The sequence below is a fragment of the Sardina pilchardus genome, chromosome 9 (genome assembly GCF_963854185.1).
Source record: "Sardina pilchardus chromosome 9, fSarPil1.1, whole genome shotgun sequence".
In the NCBI taxonomy this organism is placed as follows: domain Eukaryota; kingdom Metazoa; phylum Chordata; class Actinopteri; order Clupeiformes; family Clupeidae; genus Sardina; species Sardina pilchardus.
Window position 1 is genome coordinate 6,865,530 of NC_085002.1, and position 26,708 is coordinate 6,892,237.

At 46.4% G+C, this 26,708-nt stretch overlaps 1 protein-coding gene and 3 non-coding genes across 4 annotated transcripts; all 4 read right to left on the bottom strand.

Moving 5' to 3' along the window:
* On the bottom strand, nt 1-25,226 carry avil (advillin). Its single transcript, XM_062545470.1, has 20 exons — nt 25,028-25,226; nt 23,861-23,966; nt 23,471-23,545; nt 22,248-22,444; nt 21,935-22,043; nt 21,534-21,644; nt 20,750-20,955; nt 20,306-20,384; nt 19,547-19,645; nt 19,111-19,264; nt 12,391-12,491; nt 7,161-7,298; nt 6,488-6,646; nt 5,906-6,085; nt 3,700-3,851; nt 3,260-3,404; nt 2,333-2,521; nt 1,445-1,513; nt 1,238-1,348; nt 1-743 (listed from the first exon to the last, which is right to left on the bottom strand). The coding sequence occupies exons 2-20, from the start codon at nt 23,918-23,920 to the stop codon at nt 630-632; spliced, it is 2,448 nt and encodes an 815-aa protein (XP_062401454.1). The 5' UTR covers nt 23,921-23,966; nt 25,028-25,226; the 3' UTR covers nt 1-629.
* On the bottom strand, nt 1,691-1,787 carry LOC134093147 (small nucleolar RNA U13). Its single transcript, XR_009940308.1, has one exon. It is a non-coding gene; the product is annotated as a small nucleolar RNA U13 (small nucleolar RNA).
* Nucleotides 4,101-4,197, bottom strand: LOC134093148 (small nucleolar RNA U13). Its single transcript, XR_009940309.1, has one exon. It is a non-coding gene; the product is annotated as a small nucleolar RNA U13 (small nucleolar RNA).
* Nucleotides 4,966-5,062, bottom strand: LOC134093145 (small nucleolar RNA U13). Its single transcript, XR_009940306.1, has one exon. It is a non-coding gene; the product is annotated as a small nucleolar RNA U13 (small nucleolar RNA).
* Nucleotides 25,227-26,708: the final 1,482 nt, after the last annotated feature.

Below are 26,708 nucleotides of genomic sequence, written 5' to 3' on the forward strand. Positions count from 1 at the left end.
TTATCCATTTGATGGGCAGGTGAATTCACAGTGTGTAGTACATTATAAAGCTATCACTTTTCTGATATTCATTGTTTGGAGTGATGGGATCAAAGTGAAGGTTGTTCAGTGGACCCTCCTTAGCATTCACAATTTCAGTAAAGTAACACAATATCAATCTGGATGCAGTTTTATTTCATTATGTTAACATCATTCTATCAACAAAATCTGGCAAAGTTTGGCAAATGCAGGCTAACAAGGAAATCATTATTGAAATGGAGAAATCAATATCACGCCTAAAACTCAGTCACAACATGAGAAAACATCATGTAATTGTAAAGTATGCTGCTATCATAGGGCAAAATTATCTCTGAAGCTAGTCGATCAAACAAAAAAACGATTTACAATGACTGAATAATAAGGAGAATATTTTCCATATGCATACAGTTGAAACATTCATGCATGTACTTAATGGCATGTTGGTATGAAGAGGAATACAGGAAATATCATTACAATGATGATGGCTTTACATAATGAAAAATGAATCTCTAAAATAATCAAAATAACATAGAATTGCAAACACTTTGATAATTAAACATGGCGGTCACCAAAAAAGATGAATTGACAATGTTCCATTGTAGTGCAGATGACTAGAACAGTCCTTTCCCCTTCTTCAAGCTGATCTTCTTCCACTGTGGGAGTTTGACAAACTGTTCTTTAGCCATTCCAAATATAGCCTCAAAGTCTGTGTCTGAAAGGTGTTTCTGTGAGACAAAAAAAGGTTGAGAGAAGAGAAAAAGAGATTTCGGGGAAAAAAAATAAGAATTTGAATAACACCATGGTCTAGAATTCATATTTTTGGTGCCCAATGCTATACAATGACATTAAAATATAAATCCTTCAATCATGCAAAACCATAAGTCCATTCAGAAACTTTGACAGGAGTTACTCAATCAGGAACACAAATGACTAATAAGAATTGTTACCCAAAGGATTATTAATATGTTTGTTGCTTTTCCATATTCAGAGTAGCTTGTCAGTTCTCAGTTTGTCAGTCAGCATAACCTTTTGCTAAATCAATGCACCAATTAGGAGATTAAGATGGACGCGTCATGTTCGCTTGCGACAATGTACGCGACCGACGCACCAGACGGCCGCAAAATACACGAGGAAGCCATGATGCGAAAATGAACGCGTTGTTTGAAGCAAGTATAACCCCAGTCTAACTGTTGCATCTCCATGAAATGAGAGAGCTGACCTCTTTTTGGGCAGGGTCCACTCCCTCGGGTAGTTCTTCGGCTTGCTTGTTGATAAGATCGTCCGCAGGGAAGCTCGGGTAGTTGATATCTTCTGTGCTGCCATTCTGTTCCTGTAGTTAGATCCAGTCATAGGTTGTAATCACTTTGCATACATTCCTAATTGTGTTAGAAAGCAAGTGTTGCAAAATGTAGTGGGGTGTCCTTACAGGTACAACTCTGGTCAATGATGTAACTTCCCCAAGCTCCATCTTCAGCTGCTCGTATGTTTTCCCTCCCTAAGAGAGCAGAGATGCTTTTCAGTCAATTGTTATGACAGGGTTGAGGCATTGCACCACTCACTGTATATCTATCTCTATCACTTACTCTGTCTAGCCATCTCTGTCACTTGCATAGACACATGAACAGGCTCTCACTCATACACATTTACACCATATAATGTTTTACATATCATATATCAGAAGGGTCTTGTGCTGAGCATAACAAGGAGGCAGCACATGTCATGAACAGTTCATGAGTTGACCAATCATCATATGTATGACCAAGAAGGATCAGAGGTCTACAGGTATCAAGAACGTCTGTGCAATTGGATATGGTCCCCTACATAAGGGTGGTTAAATGCTGACACTGGGATTTCAGTATAAAATACTATTGATTTTTTGCAATTATTTGATCGTATTATTATGACAAATGTATTCAAACATTTTGTGAATTTTAAAGAGGATCATATATATTTTTTAACAATTCACAGAAGAGATGCATTCTGGGAGACAATGACTGGCCGACACAATTACGTAATAGCTCAGGCACAGAGATTCTAGAGATTCTACCAATTCTGCTACAAGATTCGAGTCTGCTCGCTCTCTCTCTCTCTCTTTCTCAAACTTTCACACACACACACACACACACACACACACACACACACACAAGCACACAGGCACACACACATGCACACACATGCACACACACACACACACACACATACACACTACATAAACAGAGTAACACTTGGCTAACAAATAAAACTCATATAGAAAAGTCACACATGTCTCAAACACAGTCGCTGGGTCTCTGAACGAGGACCCTTATTGACTCACGCTCCATATGGTGGGGTCCCAGGCCATGAACCAGCCCGTGAAGGTGGGGGGCTCAAAGCCCTGCTTGACCAGCAGGATGGGGGTGTCGGGGTCACGGGAGCCGGGGTGGGTGCGGAGGTACTCCTGGCAGATGACCACGGACTCCTTGCGCTCCTCGTCATTGGCCTGGTTGCCCACCCACAGGAACACCTGTGACAAATGGCAACACGAATCACGATGGAGAACTCTGAAAGTCACTGCTCCAATAGGCATAGCACTGGGGCAAGGGTGCATACGCCAAATCACGGTTGAATTTATGAGCATCATACCAGAGACTTTATAATGAGGAGAAACAGCACTCAAAAAGTCCTCCATAGAAATGCATGGAGTTAGTTAGTAACAGCAGTATGGCAGTCGTCTATACATACAATCCCGTCCCTTCCAGGACAAAAAAGTTGACGTGTGAATACATTGTGCCAATCACATGCTGCTGGAGCAAGGTTGGTGTCATGAAGCCTTGCCCACAAACACACATTTCTGCCCAAAATAGATACCCGATAAGTGCCCAAAATGAGTTGCAATAAGGACGCCGAGAGACTGGACTTGCCTAAAAGGACTTTGATTACATTGTCTGAGAGTGTTTTAACATTCCACCATTATGTACTGACCAGTAAAGCCTTTTGTGTATCCATCATATCTCACTTTATAAAATAAACCACTTGAAACAATAGACCATTTTCAGTCTGTTCTCATGAGAGCTATTTTGGAGGCCCAGTAAGATTATAATGAGTTTATTCATAGGTAGTTGAAAGATAAGCAATAATGGACAGAGAAAGGCTACTTCAAGACACAAAACCAAAGATGATGTAAAGCAATGGTGGTCTGTAAGTCCACTTCATTGGTTATTTAGAGGTGATTTGGCATTAAATTCTTTACAGCATGACATACCTGATCCCATGTGTCTAAAACCATAACGTCATCCTCGCTGAGGTCATCTTGAGTGAACTGCGTAACCTCGGAGACAGTAAATCGGCCTGTCTTATTGGAGCATTCAAAGAGGCGTGGCTGATGATCCAGCGAGGTCTGCTGTAGTCTAAGGAGATAAGATACTCATTGACTAAATGTCTACAGACATCAGACCTCTCTAGATCACTTGATGTAAAGTCTGTAATGTACAAACTTCCTGAGTTGTCTTTCCAAAAGAGTCTTACATCATCATTCAAAGAGGCTTAGAGTAGCGATAGCTACTTCCAATTAGTAATCAAATTTCACATAACCATATAATTCCCTTTTGGAAAACTTAATGTTTTGGATCCTTGACTCAAACTGAGGTAAATATGAAAAGCGAGTTTGAGGTAATTCCTGCACCTATCCATCAGGCAACATACCTCTTATCATTTGCATATGGAGTCTTGCCTCCCAGCAGCGTCCAAAACTCTACGGGCTCCTGTCCCTCTGCGATGATCTCCACGGCAGTGTTGTCCTGTGTGATGGCCGTGCTGACCTCCTTGGCCATGGCTCTCTCGTCACCACTGGAGCCCTGCCGGGTGGGTGGAGAGCAGTGAGCAGCGGAGGGAAGTGGGAATGGAGGAGGCAAGCAGGCACTGATGCAGCCTCAAGCCTTCAGGGTCAGTATGAACAACTAACAACAACCCCTCAGACAGCTGTATCAATGTTAACTGAAAAAAGTTCTGACCAATCACTGTACCACTCATTTTCACTCAAACTTACATACAGAATAGAATAAAGTCATAACGCCAACTTAAATATATCCTTTTCCCAACATTCATATCAGAAGGGTCTTGTGCTCAGCGTAACAAGTAGGCAGCACATGTCATGAGCAATTCATGAGTTGACCAATCATCACGTGTATGACCAAGAAGGATCTAAAGTTTACAGGCATCGAGAACGTCTGTGTAATGATATATGGGCCCCTACATAAGGGTGGTTAAACGGCAACACTCTGGTTTCAGTATGAAACAGTTTTTTGGAATCATTTAATCATACTATTATGTCAAATGTATTTAAACATTTTGTGAATTTTAAAGAGGATCTTTTTTTTCAAACAACTCACAGAACAGATGCATTCTAGGAGACAATGACTGGCTGACAAGTTCGCCTACAAATAGAATCCAAAGCTGCCATCTTTGGCCATATAAGGAGATCCTGGTGTTCATTGAAGCTAACTGCCTATGGCAAGTTGCATTGTAAGTTAGCTCTGGGGTGGCAAAGATCAAAGTGTGCCCTCTTCACATACCAAAGATCACAGCATCCACTTGAAGGCAGAGGACAAAACTTTGTAGCGCAAAATGTCTGCATTTCCAATTTCTTCGTCCCCATGAGAGTTTGTGCGATAATTGAAAATCCCCATGTTGTTTTCCCATAGAAAAAATCTCAAGATACCGGATCTCCTTATTTGGGCAAAGATGGTAGCTTTTTTGTAGGCGAACTTCAGAGGTCTATGGAGGAGGCAAGCATGCACTTATGCAGCTGCAAGCCTTCAGTGTCAGTATGAACAACTAACAACAACCTCTACGAGGGCTGTATCAATGTTAACTGAGATGAGCTCTGACCAATCACTGAAACACTCAAACTTACATACAGAGTAGCATAGCATCATTTGTTAAATCAAATATTTTTTTTCACAACATTCATATCAGAAGGGTCTTGTGCTTAGCGTAACAAGGAGGCAGCACATGTCATGAACAATTCATGATATGACCAATCATCATGTGTATGACCAAGAAGGATCAAAGGTTCATTTGTAGCGCGAATGTCTGTGTAATGATATATGGGCCCCTACATAAGGGTGGTTAAATGGCAACACTCTGGTTTCAGAATATCTAAAATACTGTTGAGTTTTTTGGAATTATTGAATCATATTATTATGCCAAATGTATTTAGATATTTTGAGAATCTTAAAGAGGATCTCTTTTTTTTTTCAAACAGCTCACAGAACAGATGCATTCTGGGAGACAATGACTGGCTGACACTAGGGGTGCCTCTCAAAATCTCTCCTCGATCCTCCATGCTCGGTCCTCCAGGCTCGTTCCCACTGATCTAAAACTAACACAGGATAGACTATCCCATTGTTGCCGCCCCATTATTCTTAATGTAGGTCAGTGAGGAAGAGGACCGAGGAAGGAAGGGAGGATGTATAAAAGATGAATGAGAGGCACCTCTGAAGTTCGCCTACAAATAGGATCCAAAGTTGCCATCTTTGCCCATAAAAGGAGTTCCGGGTTTTAATTGAAGCTAACTGCAAGTTGCATTGTATAGCTGTGGGGTAGCAAAGACCAAAGTGTGCCATCTTCTTCATCCCCGTGACAGTTTAACATGTCCGAAAATTCAAAATCCCCATGTTTTTTTCCCATAGAATAAATCCCAAGATACCGGATCTCCTTCTTTGGGCAAAGATGGTGGCTTTTTTGTAGGCAAACTTCAGAGGTCTATAGACCTCTGCTCTCTCTTGTTCTCTCTCTCTCACACACGCACACATACATACACACACACACACACACACACACACACACACAGAGTAACATTTGGCTAACAAATAAAACTCATATAAAGAAGTCACACTCAGTCACGCACCTTTCCACACCACACGTAAACACCAGTCTGGCTCTTCAGCAGAAACACATCGTTGGAGTTGAGGCAGCCAGCCAGGGCGGGGACCTCGATGGCTTTGGTGTTGGACTCGTCAGTACCGCTGACCTGGAACAGTCGCACTGGTGGCTCCGGATCTGAGCCCTCCTTCCTAGAGGTGCCACCCTGAGGAACATGCAATAGATGAATGAACGCTTGTCCGTTTATTTCCATTAAACAGGTCCTGTGGTATCGGAGATGGCAGCATATCAAACAAAAGGTTTACAGTCACATTTTGGAACTGGTTGAGAGAGAATTCAGACTTTTGTCACACAAACTCTGATGACAGTGGTCACACATAGAGGCCTCTCAATTCATCCTACACAATCTATGCATTATTGGGCACAACAGATCCATTTCAGTGTAAACAATCACCATTGATTTTACTTGAGCAAAATCAGGTGTATCTGTCTTATACATAGAGTGCCCCTGAAGAAATCAGACCGGAGAATCCACAGAACATGGGGGGCATAGGTGCAGAACTGAGCACCACTGAGCATTTAGGAAGGTGAATGCTTCTTCACTCACCTCAAAGATGACCATCTTGCCCTTGAAAATGGCCATGAAGTGCCGGGGCTCCTTGCCCATGGTCACTCTAACCTGGACGGGCTCGTCGTTGTACTTCTGGTCAAGGTCCACGGCCTGGAAGGCACTGGCTGCCAACTCATCCTGGGAAGCATGTCGGCCCTGCAGACAAAAGCCATCATCTCTATGCAATTTTGTGAATTTTGCACTCAAAAATATCCCACCATGTGTCATTGTGGCACCCAACTCCATGAACAACTGTTGAAATGTTTGGATTCAAACTTGTTAGCATTTACAACTGTTCAAAGTGGCAGTGGCCACGTTCAAAATCGCTAGCTCAAATGCACCAGCTGCTGTCTGCGGCCTATCTCATGTGGTGTTTACTCATTTACATACTCAAACTTGTTTGCAGTATTGCAAGATCTGGACTGAGAACTCTAAGCCTAAAATGAGTAGCTAATCTAAAGATCCTCTTTTTGAGGCCTTGTGGTAACTTCTGCTAAAGGAATAAATGTAAATGTAGATATAACTCGAACTCAGGCCTCAAGACAGTACAAGTCTAAACTTAATTTCAGATCAAATTTTTTTTTTTTAAATTTCAACAATTATCCAAAAAGTAACTTAAGATTGATACGTTTTTGTGTCAAGTGTCTATCCAGTGGAAGTTGTCTGTTACCTGCCATATGTACAGGATGTAGTGCCTCTTGTTGTTCACATGGTAGGTGTACAGGATGAGGTAGCAGTCTCCGCCATAGAAGTAGCCATGCCACTCTGGCTCAACAGGGACCAGCTCCAGGTTCTCTATGCGCCATACCTGTGTTACACAACAGTGAGGCAGAGGAAGGATATTACACAACACAGCTACTAGTCTTGTTTCTGCACTGTCACCTCCTGAACTTGAGTCACCTTTTTCTGTTCTCCATCTTTCAGTACTCACACTTCTTTGCTCAGTGCAACTGTTTTCTCTGAGGCTCTTCCTCTTTAGTAGGGCGGCTAAGCGCAAAAATCGATCACTTTGCGATAAAAGCATGAAATTTGGTATGAAGGCTCACAAAGGGGGTCTGATCAGATTTAGGACCGTAGGCGCTCAAAATCTGACCCCTGGGGGTCATGGCGGCCATTTTTCAAAATGGCCGCCAAATATGGATTTTGTAATGGGAAAATGGATTAAAAGCTGCCAAAAACGTTAAATACAATAACACATTTCACCATGATGCATATAAATATGAGCACACTTTCACATAGAAGGCCTTTAAACTTTAAAATATAAGATACATTTTAAAAAAAATTAAAAATGGCCACTAAATATGGCGTTTTTTTGTTGTTTTTTTGTTTTAGTTTTTTTCTCTTTTTTCTTTGTCTTTTTAACGTAGGCCTGCATAACAAGAAACAGAACAAAAAAACAGTAGTTCAACTATTCTGCAGTTGAGCTTTGAATAGTTACATAATTTAATTAATAACATAACATATAAGATTCTATGCTGAATTCAATGACCAGCAAAGAAATTATTGACACAGCTTTACACTCTCTGATATTCTCACTCACAGAAACATAAAGCAGTACACTGCAGTGATGCTGCTCTGTATTTGCATTGTTTAATACAACTTTTTGTACATTTGCAGGCAATAAGTAGCCTGGCAAGCCAAACTATACAGAAATGTATAGTCTGGGGTCGGACCATTCACAGAGCTGAAGCCTGTGGGTGGGATGAACAGTTGTCTTTCAAACTGCCTCTGCACGTAATAGGCCAGCATTTCTGACCAATCAAAGCGGCAAATACTGTACATCCTTCTTTAAAACAAATGACTTGAGTGCTTCTCCTCAACCTTCAAAGAAAAGCCCAAGTCTAACTCTTCCAAAGCCGATTCAAACGAGCGCGCTTTGTTAGCCTCATCCATATTATGTTTTTCTCTATGGTTGTGCAACATGGTGTCACACCCAACTAGTCGAACGAAGAAGCATGGGGACCCCTGGCGTCAATATCGGAAGCCGAAGGCGAGCTCAAGGACTCCGTACACAGATAGAGCGTTCTGATTGGCTAGGCTGGCCTGGAGCCTAGCGCAGGCTTGGCCTCAACGGTGCGACCCTAGACCATCCCGCTAGGCAAAAATATTTTTGCCCGCTAGGGTGCGTCTAGATTTCTAGGCTAGGCAATAAGTTCATAGCAGGCTTTAGATGGTTCAGCAAGTGAGGTCCAGTATGGTTCAAAACTGCCATTCTTTGTTTTGACCCTCCCCCTCATTAACTTAAAGGGATAGTTCGGGTTTTAAGACACAAAGTTATATGGGTTCCCTGTCAGCAACGTTGTGCATCAGCACTGACTTACCCCCCGACAGCGTCCTGTGAGCCGAGATCCAGCCGGTTTTTGATCGTTTTTGATGCTGAAGAAAGTAGTCCGGCAAGTTTCTGGGGTCACGAAAGTAAAGTGTTTTTCTTCTCAAAACCATATGCGTTCAACAGAGTGATATATTTGCACCACAAAAACGTTGTCCAGCTGTCAGTAGCGCGCAGTGATAGGAATCGCGAAAAATAAGTAAGTGATAACGAGGTTTGAATTTCTCCCGGACAACGTTTTTGTGGTGCAAATATATCACTCTTTTGAACGCATATGGTTTTGAGAAGAAAAACACTTTACTTTCGTGACCCCAGAAACTTGCCGGACTACTTTCTTCAGCATCAAAAACCGGCTGGATCTCGGCTCACAGGACGCTGTTGCGGGGTAAGTCAGTGCTGATGCACAACGTTGCTGACAGGGAACCCATATAACTTCGTGTCTTAAAACCCGAACTATCCCTTTAAAAAGCAGGGCCACAAACACTGATCCTGGTGCTTCCCATAACAATGAACGGTTCTCTATCAGTCAAACTACTCAGCGTTAATCAATGGGAATACACTCATTGACCACATGATCACCACTGAAGTCCTCCAATAGGTCCTGTTAAGGTTCTATTGGCGTGAAATGGCTCGGCTAAATATTAGACGACACAGCCAATAGCAAACACACTTTCATTCCTCAGCGACGTCTATTGCCACTGGTCCGAGAGCGGAAGAATAGGATTTAAAACAACTAACGGAAGACAGAAGAATAAACATCTCTGCCCTACACGGGGCTGAGGGAATTACTTACCTCCCCGAGGTGGAGGAGGCGCTGGCGGCCTACCTCGACCCCATCAGCACGTATCCCAAATTGCATTCAAGATGCTGAGGCTGCAGCGCATTGTTCAGAGCGTGCAGCAGGGGGGACTGGATGGCCACAATAGTTGTAAATAGTAAAGGATGCACATTTCCACGTTCCGATTCACCCCGGGACAGGAAGTATTCGCTTTGAGTTCAAGGGCAGAGTTTGGGACTTCTCTGTCTTATGCTTCGGGCTAGCGCCATCACCCCGCACTTTCACCAAAGTCGTTCAGGAAGCGTTAGTCCCTCAGACGGGGTGTGATAGCATATAAAATTACCTTGATGACTGGGGTCTGTTGGTAGGCTCCAGGCCCGTCCTTCCATTCTATGCACACCCTATCAGGGACAGGAACAAACGTATTCAAGTGGACGAGAGATGCTGGAGGGCTCTCTGGCGCGTCCCCAAGAACCTCTCCATTGGGGAGGGTCTCACAGGCATATGGTGACTACGGATGTCTCCCTCCTAGGTCGGGGAGCGGTGTGCGAGGGGCAAGCAGACCAAGGGACATGGAGCAAGCAGCTGCAGCGGCCACACATAAATGGGCTGGAACTTTTAACAGTGCATCTAGCTCTCAAGCACTTTCGCCGGCTAATCATAGGGCGTGATGTATTGGTGAGGTCAGACAATACACCGATGGTAGCCTATATGAATCGCCAAGGCACTGCAGCAGCATTTTCTCCCGCAGCTATGCGGTTTGGCGAAAAGCTGGCTGTTATGGGCAAGGTGTCACCTCTCAGTCCATGCAGTTCATGTTCCGGGAGAACAGAACAGGGCAGCAGATATGCTCACAAGAGGCCCCCAATCACTAGCCTGGCACCGCCTTCCAACGTACTTCCCCTCAATTTTCATTTCCCATCAGTAAGTCGTCTGGGTCTGCGGTATATTCATGGACTAGCTTGAGAATGACATAGACCAAGATCAAGACCAAACGTTAGCTATTGGTTATGGCATATCCAGTGTGGCTCTGGGCAGATTCAATAGTTTTAAACATCAACAGAGTACCCGCATTCAAGGAAGTCAATGCTTGGCAATAAGTGGCCAGACTCTCTGTACATTATGAAATATGTACCAGAGTTTGATACCCTATCATCAGGAGTGGCGTCTTCACCCACAGGTGGTGGAGGGGGTGTGGCCAAGCTCGGAAAAGCTCATGTTGATCTCTTTGCCTTGCGTGAGATGATATACTGTGTGAAGTGGTTTTCCCTGACCGAGATGCTCTGCTGGGAGTGGATGCTCTGGCACATGAATGGCCGAAGGCTTGCTGTATGCTTTCCCCCCATGGTGAACCGTGGAGGGACCTGCTGTCCTAGGTGAGCATGGTGATTTGGCACCCAACTCCGGAGAGATGGCAGGTAACTGCACTAGCCAACAATTCTATAACCAAAGAAACCATTAATTTTCATGGGAAGCACCAGGTCAGTGTTTGTGGCCCTGCCTTGAGGCTTTTTGAGTTTCAGCTTTGACCCTGGATTAGTCTCAACCTCTTTATGGACAAGAAATTATGTTCAACTTCACACAAACTAGAATACATTTGTCACTGTCTGAAGCTCAGGCAACAGATGCAGATCAAATAGAAGCGGTCAGACAGTACTGACAGGACCAGCAAGAGCAAAAATAAACCACAAAACACAAAGCCCAGAAGATGTTTGAGTATATAAATTAAAGTCAGAGTCCATTAGCAAAGGAAACCTCAGAGGTTGGCAAAACGGCATGCCTGATATTGGGTATTTATACATTTTCTGACTCCAGAGAGTCATGCCAGTGCACATGATTAAAAGAAAAAATATGATTAAGGCAGAAATGGCAGGAAAATGTGTGCAATTAAAAGTTTGAAGAGCTCCAGGGTCGGCTGTATTTGTCCAAAGTGTTGACTAAAGGATTTGAATGAAAGCTCAGATTGTCCTCTTTAAAATGATACCTAACATTAAAAAATCAGTCTTTAACAAAGGCCAATAGCAAGATAGACACCTGCATCAAAACATTATTTTTTCCCCAATGGGTTGGGTAACTATAACAGCTGATAACACTAATTTAACTGTGACTCCAGAAGGTTTATTATCATAAAAAAAACTGACATGTATCTTTTCAAAAAGTATAAGCAACCTTTGCCACCTTCAGTGGTAGGCTACCGACATCTCATCTGGCCCATGGACTAATTATGACAAGAAATCCATATTTGGTGGCCATTTTGAATTTTTTTAACATTATCTTATATTTTAAAGTGTAAAGACCTTCTATGGGAAAGTGTGCTCATATTTACATGTATTATGGTGAAATGTGTTATTGAATTTTATGTTTCTGGCAGCTTTTAATCCATTTTCCCATTACGAAATCCATATTTGGCGGCCATTTTGGAAAATGGCTGCCATGACCCCCAGGGGTCAAATTTTGAGCGCCTACGGTCCTAAATCTGATCAGACCCCCTTTGTGAGTCTTCGTACCAAATTTCATGCTTTTATCGCAAAGTGATCGATTCTGGTGAAAATCTGCGCTTAGCCGCCCCACTACTTGGTCTTACTGTATGTATCTGCTCTTCTATGTATCTGCTCTTCCCCTCCTCACTGTCCCCCCTTTCCTGTTCTCTCCTCTCACCTCTCCTCTCCCCATCTCCGCTCTTGCTCCTCGCTCCACCCTCTAGCCTCCTCCTCTCTCCTCGTCTCTCCTCTCCTCTGCTATTCTCCTCTCTCATCCTCCTCTCCTTTGCTCTCCTCTACTCTCCCCTCGTACCTCCACTGCTCCGTGTCCATCGTCCACCATGCGCTCTTGGGCAGCCACCTCTGGCATAACGTGCATCCTGGAGGCATCGAACTTCTCCTGGGTCACTGTGGCTGCAGACACAGAAAGGCTGGTGTCATCCAGTGAGCTCAGCATGGACAGTGACTACCTTAATACAGTGATGGTTGAAATGTGTAGATGTATATGAAAACAATAACCCATTTGACCATTTAAAAAAAAAAAAAAACATGCTCATCAGTGCTCACCAAAAACCACCCGCACAAAGACATACACATAGCAAAAAACACACAGACACACAGACACAAATACACACACACACACACACACACACACACACACACAAGCAGGCTGTTATGGTCTGGTGTGTGGGAGATGATGGCTGTATGACACCGGAACATGGGTTGTGCAAAGGCCATGACAGTGCAGAAGCAGATGACCTCCTGCCTTCTCTAAAGAGAGAGCTACACACACACACACACACACACACACGTACACACATAGGCAAGTCATGGCGTGGTCATAAAGTGTGTGGCTCTGTCATGAGCCTACTCTCTGTCACACTGGTCGGGTAATATTCCACTGCACTCACCAATTACTAGCCACGCCCACACTCACTCATTCAATCAGTCACCACACCTGCTGTCACTCTTCACTCATTGACTCTGCCACCTGCTCCTTGTTACTTGCTACTCTGCTCCTGTATTTAAACCCCAGATCTCCAATGGCTCAGTGTCAGATCGTCTGCAACCCAAAGCTCTACTGTTTGTCGGCAATCACAAATCTGACTCCTGTCTTCAACCTGGATCTCATCTCTGTCAGCTCTTCAGGCCTGGTAAACTATCCTGTACGCTGCCTGTCATTACGATTACCTGCATTTCTGTCTATGCTATATCCAGTGTTCCTGCTCGCCTGCTTCTGCCTGCCTGCCTACCTGCCAGACGTGCGTGTGTTCCCTGGAGCCTTCCAATCTGTGGAAACTACCACCAACTTCTGCCTGCCTGCCTACCTGCCCGCCTGCCTGCCAGACGTGCGTGTGTTTCCTGGAGCCTTCCAATCTGTGGAAACTACCACCAACCTCTGCCTGCAGTCTGCTCATCCCTCTCCCCCTTTTCCCAAATTTTCAATAAACAGTGGTTCGTAACGCAACTTGGTCTCCTCGTCTGTCCAGGTCCTGACAGTACGATCTGACCACAAACATGGAGCCAGCACACGAACCATCTGCCATGGAGCGGCTTGACCGTGCAGAGGGGGACATCTCCCGGACTGCTGCCGATGTTGCCAGCCTGCTCCAGCTCAACGTCCAGACCCAGCAACAGTTCCAGCAGCAGCATCAACATTTCCAATTGCAACAACAACAGTCCCACCAGCAACAACAACAACTCAACCAGATTCTACAGACGCTTACTAACCTGACTACCCAGCCCCCGTCTGCTCCTCAGGTTCCTGCTCCAATGAATCCGCCTACTCCTGAGGGTCCACCAGCACCTAACGCCCCAGAACCCAAGATCGGCCATCCGGAACGCTTCAACGGTGATCCAGACCAGGTTCGAGCATTTATCACCAGCTGCAGAGTTCAGTTTGCTCTTCAACCCAGAACGTTTGCCACAGAGGGAGCCAGAGTTGGCTACGTCATCACCCACCTGACGGGCCGGGCTCGGCTGTGGGGAACAGCTGAGTTCGAGAGACTGACCCCAGCCTGTGCCTCCTTCAATGCCTTCGCTGATGAGATGTTAAAGGTTTTTGATAATGGGTTCTCAACAGCAGAGGTTTCCCGGTCCCTGATGAGTATCCGCCAGGGAAACCGAACAGTGGCAGACTTCTCCATTGACTTCCGCACCCTGGCACGGCGAAGTGAGTGGAATGCTGCAGCAGTGGTAGACGCCTTCTTCCATGGACTGGCCGACTATATCAAAGATGAGCTGGTTTCCCACGACCTGCCCCAGACATTAGATGAGGCAGTAGCCCTCGCAGTCCGCATTGACCGGCGTGTCCAAGCCCGCAGGCGGGAGAAGGGACGCCAGAGCCAGCCGTTCGCCCGCACCCGGAGCAACGTCTCTACCTCCTTGCCTCCACCCAGCCATCCACATGACCTGTGTGACCAGCCCGAATCCATGGAGATTGGCCGTGCCGTCCTCTCCCCTGAAGAACGGCAGCGACGAATTGCCTCCCGTCTGTGTCTGTACTGCGGGGGAGAGGGGCATCGAGTTGCAACCTGTCCAGTAAAAGCCAGAGCTCACCGGGAGTAGGGGGAGTCCGGTTGAGCTCAATGAATATCCAGTCTCCCCTAAACCGTAAACCCCTGCTTCAGGTCCGCCTCCGTCTTCAAGATTCAACCCACACCATGGCGGCCTTGCTAGACTCTGGCGCTGAGGCCAACATCATGGACACCGAACTCGCTCGTCAGCTGGGGTTGAGAAGCCATCACCTGTCTTCCCCAGTTCCTGCCCGGGCATTAGATGGACATGTTCTGGGCACCGTTACTCATCTCACTACCCCCGTCTCGATGATGCTGTCAGGTAATCACCATGAAACCATCCAGTTTCACCTGCTCCGCTCTCCTGGTCAGCCCATCATCCTTGGCTATCCGTGGCTCCGTCAGCACAACCCTCATGTTGACTGGAAAACTGGAACCATAAGGGAGTGGGGAGACGCCTGTCACCAGTCCTGCTTGAAAGCTGCTGCCCTGCCACTCCATCCCAAGACTGCCAGTTCTGTCCCCGACGTCTCAAGTGTTCCAGTGTGCTATCATGGGCTCCGGGAGGTGTTCAATAAGGTCAAGGCTACTTCACTGCCTCCTCACCGACCATATGACTGTGCCATCAACCTCCTTTCAGGAACCGCACCACCGAAGGGCCGTCTTTACTCCCTGTCCGCCCCTGAAAGAAAAGCCATGGAGGATTACATCAACAACTCCCTGGCGGCTGGAATCATTCGTCCGTCCTCTTCACCTGCCGGAGCCGGGTTTTTCTTCGTGGGTAAGAAAGACGGGTCTCTTCGGCCATGCATTGACTACCGGGGCTTGAATGAAATCACAGTCAAAGATCGTTACCCTCTGCCTTTGCTCTCCTCTGCCTTTGAATTACTCCAGGGAGCCACAGTCTTCACCAAACTGGATCTGAGAAATGCTTACCATCTGGTGCGGATACGGGAGGGCGACGAATGGAAGACAGCCTTCAACACCTCAACAGGTCACTATGAGTACCTGGTCATGCCATTTGGCCTCACCAACGCACCAGCAGTTTTCCAGGCTCTTGTGAACGATGTTTTACGGGATATGCTGAACAAATTCGTCTTTGTTTACCTTGACGATATTTTAATTTTTTCTAAGACCCTGTCCGAGCACGTCCGTCATGTCCAGCAGGTCCTTCGTCGACTCCTCGAGAACTCCCTATACGTCAAGGCAGAGAAGTGTGAGTTTCATGCCAGCTCCGTGGCTTTCCTGGGGTATATTGTGGCAGAGGGAAGCATCCAGATGGATCCAGCCAAAGTGTCGGCGGTGGTTACGTGGCCCATACCGGAGAACAGGAAGAAGCTACAACAGTTTCTGGGGTTTGCCAACTTTTACAGAAAGTTTATATGTAATTACAGTGTTATTGCATCCCCTCTCACTGCTTTGACCAGCACCAAACAACCGTTTACCTGGACCCCGGCAGCCAACAAGGCTTTTGACAACCTTAAGGCTCGGTTCACCTCTGCTCCCATCCTCCAGATGCCTGATGCGGATCGCCAGTTTGTGGTGGAGGTGGATGCCTCAGATGTGGGGGTCGGGGCAGTGCTATCTCAACGGGCAGTGGAGGATGGCAAGCTGCACCCCTGTGCATTCTTCTCTCGCCGGCTATCTCCGGCGGAGCGTAACTACGACATTGGCAACCGTGAGTTACTGGCTGTTAAGCTCGCCTTGGAAGAGTGGCGTCACTGGCTGGAGGGTTCCATGGTCCCGTTTCTGGTCTGGACAGATCACAAGAATCTGGAATACATCCAATCCGCTAAGAGACTGACTTCCAGACAATGCCGCTGGGCTCTGTTCTTCACTCGGTTCAACTTCACACTCTCCTATCGACCTGGATCACGCAACACAAAGCCTGACGCACTCTCCCGAATGTTCCAGGGGGACGAGACATGTAAGGAGGATCTGACGCCCATCCTTCCAAGCCCCTGTGTTGTCGCAGCATTGACCTGGGACATTGAGAGACAGGTGCAAGAAGCCATACGAGACCAACCTGCCCCCAGTGCTTGCCCCACTAATCGTCTCTTTGTTCCAGAGAACTTAAGGTCTCAGGTCATCCAGTGGGGACATGACTCTCGCCTTGCCTGTCACCCCGGAACCACACGCACCCTCCACCTCCTCTCCCAGCGCTTTTGGTGGCCCTCTTTACGGAGGGAGGTCCGGGAATTCGTGAGAGCCTGCCCTACATGCAACCAGCATAAGTCCTCCAACCAGCCGCCATCTGGGTTTCTCCAACCTCTGCCTGTGCCCTTGCGACCCTGGTCTCACGTCTCCCTGGACTTTGTAACCGGACTACCCCCATCTGACGGACACACAGTTATCCTCACAATAGTGGATCGTTTTAGCAAGATGACCCACTTTGTGCCACTTCCCAAACTACCATCAGCGAAGGAGACTGCCCAATTAGTGCTGGAACACGTATTCCGAGTCCATGGTCTGCCCAGGGATGTTGTCTCGGACCGGGGCCCGCAGTTCGCCTCGGTCTTTTGGAAAGAGTTCTGCTGCCTTTTAGGAGCCACAGCCAGCCTCTCTTCGGGCTTCCACCCCCAGTCTAATGGCCAGACGGAGCGCATGAACCAAGAGTTGGAGAAGGCCCTCAGATGTACAGCTTCACGTAACCCCCGTGCTTGGGCTCAACACCTACTGTGGGTGGAATATGCCCACAATTCGCTCACCAGCTCTGCCACAGGCCTCTCTCCCTTTCACTGTGTTTATGGATACCAGCCACCCCTGTTCGCTAGTCAGGAGAGGGACGTCACCTGCCCATCTGCCCTCGCCTATGCTCGCCGTTGCCGCCGCATCTGGTCCCAGGCCCGTGCCACTCTCCTTAAGTCTGTCGCCAGCTACACTACTGGGGCTAACCGGCGGAGGACTCCAGCCCCGGCCTACTGTGTGGGTCAGAAGGTGTGGTTATCTGCCCGGGACCTGCCATTACGGGTGGAATCACGCAAACTGGCACCTCGTTACATTGGGCCCTTTCCCATTCAGAAGATCTTCAGCCCGACTGCAGTTCGGCTCCAGTTGCCCAGGTCTATGAAGGTACACCCAACCTTTCATGTCTCTAGGCTGAAACCTGTTCACGAAAGCCCCCTGGTCCCGCCCGCGCCACAACCGCCTCCTCCGCGCCTCATTGAGGGGGGCCCAGTCTACACTGTTCGGCGGCTGCTCAAGTCACGACGACGGGGCAGGGGCATCCAGTATCTGGTAGATTGGGAGGGTTATGGGCCTGAGGAGAGGACGTGGGTTCCTGCTGGGAGGATTGTGGACCCGACGCTCATCTCCGACTTCCACCGTCTACATCCTGACCAGCCCTCTCTCCGGCGGGGTCGGCCAAGGGGTTCTCGTCGTGTGTCCTGCCCTCTGCCTGAGCCTGAACCTGATCTTGACCTGGCCTCAGAATCGGGGTATCCTGATGACCCTCCAGCTGGGGATGATGAGGAAGTACAGGCATTCTCCGAGGACGAGGCCATGGAGACTGACCGGTCCGAGGAATTCTGATCCTCCTCCTGGTTCCCCCTCCTCCAGCCCTGTTTTGGTGGGGCCTCTAGGGGACTTCTGGGGCCGTCCCTTAGGGGGGGGGTTCTGTCATGAGCCTACTCTCTGTCACACTGGTCGGGTAATATTCCACTGCACTCACCAATTACTAGCCACGCCCACACTCACTCATTCAATCAGTCACCACACCTGCTGTCACTCTTCACTCATTGACTCTGCCACCTGCTCCTTGTTACTTGCTACTCTGCTCCTGTATTTAAACCCCAGATCTCCAATGGCTCAGTGTCAGATCGTCTGCAACCCAAAGCTCTACTGTTTGTCGGCAATCACAAATCTGACTCCTGTCTTCAACCTGGATCTCATCTCTGTCAGCTCTTCAGGCCTGGTAAACTATCCTGTACGCTGCCTGTCATTACGATTACCTGCATTTCTGTCTATGCTATATCCAGTGTTCCTGCTCGCCTGCTTCTGCCTGCCTGCCTACCTGCCAGACGTGCGTGTGTTCCCTGGAGCCTTCCAATCTGTGGAAACTACCACCAACTTCTGCCTGCCTGCCTACCTGCCCGCCTGCCTGCCAGACGTGCGTGTGTTTCCTGGAGCCTTCCAATCTGTGGAAACTACCACCAACCTCTGCCTGCAGTCTGCTCATCCCTCTCCCCCTTTTCCCAAATTTTCAATAAACAGTGGTTCGTAACGCAACTTGGTCTCCTCGTCTGTCCAGGTCCTGACAGGCAGAGCTCTGTTCTGGAGTGTATAACAGAATTTATGTAAAGCCTGTGCAGATGTGCCACACAGCAGTTGGACCCTGCATTCTCTTATGAGAGAGCCACACACACACACACACACACACACACACACACACACACGTCTTATGACAACCATACCAAACTTCTCCTCCTTCCCAGCAAGTGTGCTGTGAAAAAGCAGTGATTGTGCAGTAGCACACCCCTGCCGTCTCCACGGCCACCGCCCTGCACAAGCACACTCACCAACTCTCCCCACGGTGTGGATCTTGCCCAGGCCAATGGTCTGGTCTTTGACCCGCCAGCTGGGAAAGAGCTGCTTGAAGAGGGCCGACTCTCCGCCGTCATTCACAGTCTCGATGTTGGTGGTATGGGAGTACCCCTTCAGCTTGATAAACTCCTGTTATGACAGGACGGAGAGACAAAGGTAGAGAGAAGTCATATAATGTCTAATCATTTTATTACATTTGTGGATATAGCAATCACCCATTTCTCTTCTTCCTCTTTTTGAGTTGGGTGAATTATAAGCGCTTTGTAATGTTTAATCAAGTATAGGGAAGGTAATGAAAAGTGTGTCTAATTCTCTTCCTCAAAAAGGAACTGATCAAGGGACTAATTCATCCATTCAGTATGTGCAGAGCTGGATCAGTTTCCTCAGTCGTGTGCTGTCCAGTGGACCCACCAGAGCTCTGGACATGGCGGCCTGTCTCTCAGCCTTGTTGGCTCTCTTCCCTTTCCACACAAACACTTTCAGTCCTCCCTGGTCCAAGAAATAGCAGTCCTGGAACACACCACATTACAATGATTATCTCTGAGCTCATAGGGCTATTTGGATAATGATCTTAAGTAAACAGCAACCAAATGAAAAACAAATTATGAAAATGGACATGATCACGGATCAAGAGATCATAGCTCACTGAGTGGAACAGCCTCAATATCACCCTTATCTGTTCTACTGAAAAACAAGCCAAGGCTCCACTCCATAGATCAACTACATTGTTAAAGCAACATTAAAGAGTTTTTGGTACCTTAAAATAATGTTTCAAAAATCATTTCAGTGGTTCATCAACTTGTAACAGGGTGAACAGCACAGCATTCGGTTTGCGGCCTAAACCGGACTAAGTTTACCAGATTGGGTAGCGGATCTGTAGTTCGATGAAATGAGACATAAAAAACTACAAATTTGACTTGCTTCGATGTCGCAATACTTCATGCTTTCATAAAATCATGCAACATACTCTACCATGTCTGTGGACATCACTATTTGGATAAAAATAGCGTGTGTGCGGCAGAGGAAAAGTGCTTTAGTGTTGCTTTAACGTTAATGGAGTAGACTCTGTTTGCATTCAAATAACTGGATGTTGGTAGTAATAATATGCTCTAAAAACACTGACAGTGTGTGAATTCTCGAAGAATAAAGTGAATACTTGTGCCTCCGTACATCGTGATTTAATAAATCCTGCACTAGCGGCCGTGTCCCGACCTCTGTGACCTTCATCATGCCGTCAGCATCGGAGACACTGGGAACACACAAGAGGCACTTCTCTCAGACATCACAACATACAGGTCACTATCAAGAGTAGGTTGTGTGACAAATATGATGTTGATGTGCTGTAGTTTTGATTTTGCACTTTATAGTAGTCATTTATAATGACACACAGCTATCCAACATAATCACATATTTCAAAATGGACACACATATATAATGTGGATAATATCAAGTGCCCACTCTGATCTGACCCATATAATAGCCAGTAACAGTTGCATTTTTACAGTATATCCAATGACTCAATAGGCTATAGTGATGTGGAGAACAATCATGTGAGGTAGTATTCTAAATGCCTTGACGTGGACCCTTCTGAGCGGCCGCCCACACTTCTCTTACTGGTAGAGAGTGAGCTGGGCCTTCTGCTCCTGGTCGGGCGTGTCATCGGGGACGGCGCTGGACAGCTTGGGGCTCCGCTCTCCCAGAGTGCTTTTCATGGCCTCCAACAGGTGAGTGCTGTCCCCCTCCGCATCCCCCTCGATCACCCCGATCTCCGCCCGACCCCCCCTCTCTCGGTCACGGATGTCCTTGGCCAACTGCATGCCCTAGAGGTCGAGCAGAGCAGTGTTTAGTTACAGCACAACTTTGCATGTTGTATTTACATTTACGTACATTTACATTCCATTCATATCAGATAAGCTTCTCAGATCCCTGCCACCATTCCACTGCACTCCAGAACATCCTGAACCTGATGAATGCCAAAATCCCCATCAAAATCCCCATCTGTAACATGGTTACACTCCACATATGCTGAATTTAAATATGTCTGGTCAGTGGTTATGCGAGAGGAACAAACCCACTGTGTTAATGACTTCAGTTGGGTATTACTGCTCTCACTTCTGCTTCCATAATCTACTCCTTTATTCTACTCCAAGAGCTGCTCCTCCTACAGCAAATGTACTTTTTGGCATTAACTGCAAAACAGATCAATGACTATATCGGACACCACTGCATGCTGAGTGGAGCAGTTTGCGGGACAGTACAGCACTCTGGATAGCCTAAACTCATTATGATCGACAGCATTCGCTTTCGGACCTCTAATACACTGCACTGCCCAGACTAAATGGCCGAGGGACGACTTGACTGAGATGGAGCAGGAATCTGGGGGGGGAAAGGCAGTCACCTTCAGCCTCTCCTGTCTGTTGCTCTCCGGGCCGTTCCACTGGATGATGACTTTGCCCGTGTCCAGCAGAAAGACGTCGCCCAGGTTGAAGCTCTGCCAGGTCATCTCCACCTGTGGGGATGAAACACAACACAGGAGCGCAGTACAGCCACAGTCAGAGTGGTCCACTGCATGTGAACAGATGCATTAAGCTGACCATGCTAAGAGAATGTAAAGTGATACAGGGCTAATTTAAGTGTAGTTCTGTACACTCTCCCACTGGGGTTTCAGTGGGATGCCATAATGTTCTAGAATCAATAATCCCAGAAGTACGGGCAAGTGGAAGGTTTTTTTTTTGTTTTTTTTGGGGGGGGGGGTTTACAGAAAGGGGATGAAGAGTCATTGAGTCACTTCTGCAGTACCTCCATTGCAGTCACTCGTCTCTTGCCCTTCACATGCAGGAGTCTCTGAATGTCGTAGGAGTTTGTCTCAGTGTGCCTCATACCTGATGCCACGCCACCCTTCTTATAGCTGATGGAGAAAAGACAAACAGGCACGTCAAGCTTCACCTGAGATGCTTTGTCTTGACTTAAGATAGCCATGACTTTCAGAGATAAGGGGTGTAGACACAACCAGAGAGCTCATGTATTTGCTAAACAAAAGGCATTTTTGCATTCTCAAAACGAAACACAGCACCGTGTAAGCTCGTGCTCAAATTCACCCCAGAGGCCTTACATGATGCCCTGTTTGAAATATCCCCGGAAGCTGTCGGATTCATGGTTCTGGACCTCACGATGCTGCACCGGACCGGACCCCAGGTACTCGTCCAGCTGCACGGTGTAGACGGCCGCTGCCCCTTGCTCATCTTGACTGGACTCAGAGCCGATCCAGTAGTGGATGTCATAGGACACCGCGCTGCCCACTTTACGAGTCTACATGGTGGTAAAGCAAAATCAGTGTGTGTGTGTGTGTGTGTGTGTGTGTGAGTGTGTGTGTCTGTCTGTGTGTCTGTGTGTCTGTGTGTCTGTGTGTTTGTGTGTGTGTGATCTTGTTATATATTTGTGTGTGGGTGTCTGAAGCGAGAACATTTCTTTTTGACAGATCAATACATTAATGAGTGAAAAGGTGTGCACAGTACAGAGTGCATAGGTGAACACACATGCCCAGGTGTACACAGGTAGGCGTGTGAAATAGGGAAGACACAGGCAACATGGGGAAATAAGCCAAAAGAGGAAGAGTGCTGGATGTAAAGAGAGAGAGAGAGAGAGAGAGAGAGAGAGAGAGAAGATGGAGAGATAGTGGGGAAGAGGAAGACATTAGGAGGAGAGAAGTGAGTAGAGTGCTGCATGTGGAAGTGAGGGGCCTGCAGAGATATGAACACATAAGGAAGATAATGCAGTTCAACGAGAGGTGATGACCCACACACACACACACACACACACACACACACACACATACACACACACACACACACACACATAGACAACAGCGTGAACTGAGGTCAGAGTGGAGCAGGACAGGCAAACAGCTATAGGCACAGGCGGACATCCCGGGTTCAGAGAGCAAAAGCCTTACTTTGATCCAACCATTTAGTAAACCAGCTCATCCTAATTAGCAGCCAGGTAGATCAGATGATTAGTGATATCACCTGTGTTATGTGCACAGGTAGAGAGAATATACAGTATGGAAGGACTTTGACTCTCTGGACCTGGGATGTAGGGAATGGGAAGATGGAAGGGAGGAGTGGGTAGAAGGGGAACTACAGCAGAAGATGGCTGAGAGAGGCACACTGCTGATATGGATCTCAGCCTTCCGGATAATCATGCAAAGCAGATGGAAATACAAACAACTGCAATGATAAGTCTTTCCTCTGATCACTGTAAACTACCATGCCATATTCTCATGTCATGTTCGTGTTTTATTTTAAAGCCATACAGGGTCACACACTCAGCACTTACATAAAGGAGCACGTAGCAGTCACCCTCGAAAAAATTTCCATGGGATTTCTCCGGGACCAGGACCAACTCCATTTTCTATCAGATAGATCAACACAGAGATAAAGTCTCCATAAATCTCTCAGGCAAAAGAGCACTTTTGGATGTTCTTTGTGACAAAGTGCCCAGGCACAATATCAAAGTATTATGAAATTATACATTAATGAAAAGAGTATAATGGATATGTCTGACAAAAACACCTTTGTGTTGATGAAATGAGTCTTTGGTTCAACATTCAACACTGACTTTTTGACCAATATTGTCACATGGTTCGGTATTCAAATACTCTGCATTACAGTTTTTCAGTTTTTGCTGGAGAGACAAATAAATGATATAGTGTCAGATGAACTGTACCTCTATTCGCCAAATAAGAATCCCGGGAGACTGGGTGACCGCCCGAAATGTGTACTCCATGATGTCTTGATATCTCAATGTCCTTGACACAGCTGGTTAACAGTTCCTGTTAAAGACAGAACCCAGAGAACTTTGAAAAAGGCTGTGTGCCTGTCTTCAATAATAAAAAATATATATAGGAGATCAGAGATCAGAGAGATCAGCTGTGTGCCAAAATGATAAAGGCTGTGTGCAGAGAAGTCAGTCTTTAATACAGATATAAGAGATCAGAGTGTGTGGCTACTCTGTCTTTATTCTGATCACCTCCTGGGCAGCACTTCGGGTGTACGTTCCTCCTCCTCGCTTTTTCAAAGACCCAAGCAGGAAATGAGTCATTGCCACCCTGAACTCTTAGGGCTTTAACCGTTGACCACACTGTCAAGCCAATGCAGAAATGTTTTCTGCTTTTGTTTTTCACACAACATTGTCTGATGTGGATTACTTTGAAACATCGTTTAGGCTTGTATCTCAGCAAAATGTCTAGACTGTAAAATGACATTAATGTTTGGGATAAATCTCACATTTACATCAATTCTGTTGCAGACAGATATCCATTAGCAGCACTGACATTCAAATGTTCTCTCCCATCATGATGAGATTTGACCTGTTATAATTTCACAAGTGACTCCCCAAACATCACCAAAATGACCACTGTTAATTTAGCGAGTGGTGCATTTCAATCAGATGATAGCCGGCTGATAAAGCATTAAGCTCTGTCTGTGGTGTGTGTTAATGCTCTCCTGCCAATCAGGGTATAGACACTAAGAACTTGCAGAATTTCATCTATTAAGTAAAGGCAGTATCATACATGTTAAATAAAAACAAAAACGACGTCCCCCATGTGCTGTTGCAGGGGAAAGGTGATGCCAAATAAAGAAGAGAACTGCTGAAAACACCCTGGGGCACCAAAACAGACAGACTCTCAGGCCGATTTCGCATGGAAAACATTAGCGAACTCTGATATGTGATTGCAACAAATCAATGTCCTGAATGTAGCAGTTCACACAGTGATGATACCCTGCAGCTCATATCTTCAGCTTAGTAGCTGCACACCAGTAGGAATCGAAGCAGATTCCAAGTCTAGGAATGTTATAGCTTTAAATCAAAAAGTGGAAAGATGGAGCTTACCTTTTAGAAGCAGAAAGTGCTGGATCCAGTAGATGTAACGCAGGCCTGTGCAGGACAGTGCTGAATAAATCCTATCTGTCGCTTTGACTCTCACACTCCCTCACTCAATCTCTCGCTCTCTGTCTGTCTATTTCTCATTGGTTCTGTGGATTGGAACACGAGAGTTCTGGATCTCAAGGGTCATATTCAGAGCCCATCATCTTCCTCCACCTCTGCGTTTCAGACACCCACACACATACACACACATACACAGACACACACACACACACGCGCACACACACACGCACACACACACACACACACACACACACACACACACAAACACATGCACACACACAGTTACACACACACACACACACACACACACACACACACACACACAAACTCACTGCATTTGGTTGGATTTGCATGTTCCAGGTTCCTCTCTCTATCGCCTCGTCCAATCACGGAGCAGGTTTGTAGGCAGATGCACAAGCCAGCAGGCAAATGAGCCAGAGGGTGGGGGTGAGGGGCATATTCAAAGGATGGGGCCTGTTGAAGAGCAGTATTAGCAAGATTGGTGGCTAAGTGTGGGAGAGGAGAGGAGAAAGGAGAGAGGAGAGGAGAGGACAGGAGAGGAGAACCGAACACCAGCCGGGAGATGGTGGTGGCGGGCGGCTGGAGCATCCTATGCCAGTAAACTGCACTCTACAGTGTGGGAACGTGGCCAGAGATTTATTGATTTTGTGTGGTTATGTAGTCAGTTGGCAGTGTATTCAAAGGGGCGATACTTAGAGAGACAGAGACAGAATGCCATTACAGGCCATTTAAATCCGCTTCTGAGGCTCCACTACAGCTGACTAAAGCATTAGCCAAAAGGAAATATTCTGCGCTTTTAAACATCCATGTATCGATCTGGATTTTCTTTCTTTTTTTTTAAAACATGCGTAGGGTATGTTGAGTAACCATAAATCCAAAGGGAAATGAAAGGACAAGCTCACACACGCAGCAACGGCTGTCAAGTCAACAGACTGTTGAGAGGGGACATCTGAGCAATACATTTGCCAGTCAAATGTTAGGGAATTTGTTTTGTGAAACAATACATACAGTATGTTGTGAGTACCCCAAAAGTACCTATAAGCATTAGCAGACCAAATAGACTTAAGCTTTTGAATTTATTTTCAGTCCTAATTGAGCATACAAGGAATACTGTATGTACAGTATGAGCAACAATTCACTGTGTGATTGTCACCTGTGCAGTTGGCGAAATCGTTTTGATGAAGAGTTGTTGAAGATCATTGACCCAGCAAAAGAGCAAATTGGAATTGGAATTATTTGAATAGCTGGTCTGGGTTATTGTGTCCTCCAAGGGGAAGATTTGACAAAGGATGACAGAAACAGACGGGATGGTCCAATAATTATTCACTTCGGAACAGTGAGCCTTCCTTTAATATTGAATCATTTAATGTTTTTCAATGTGATAAAATCTCTGAATGAAATGCCATCTTTAGCAAAACGATATTGAACACTAACACATCCCGTCAACAGGGAAACATTGTCTGCGCATGAAATGTGTAAACGTCACCTCTAATTTGTTTATTTGAGTTAATTATTATACCAATGCAAATGTTCTGTCAAAAGTGAATGTGTTGGGAAACAAATGATCTTTGTGGAAATCAGAGACAGCAGGAGCTCAAACAGA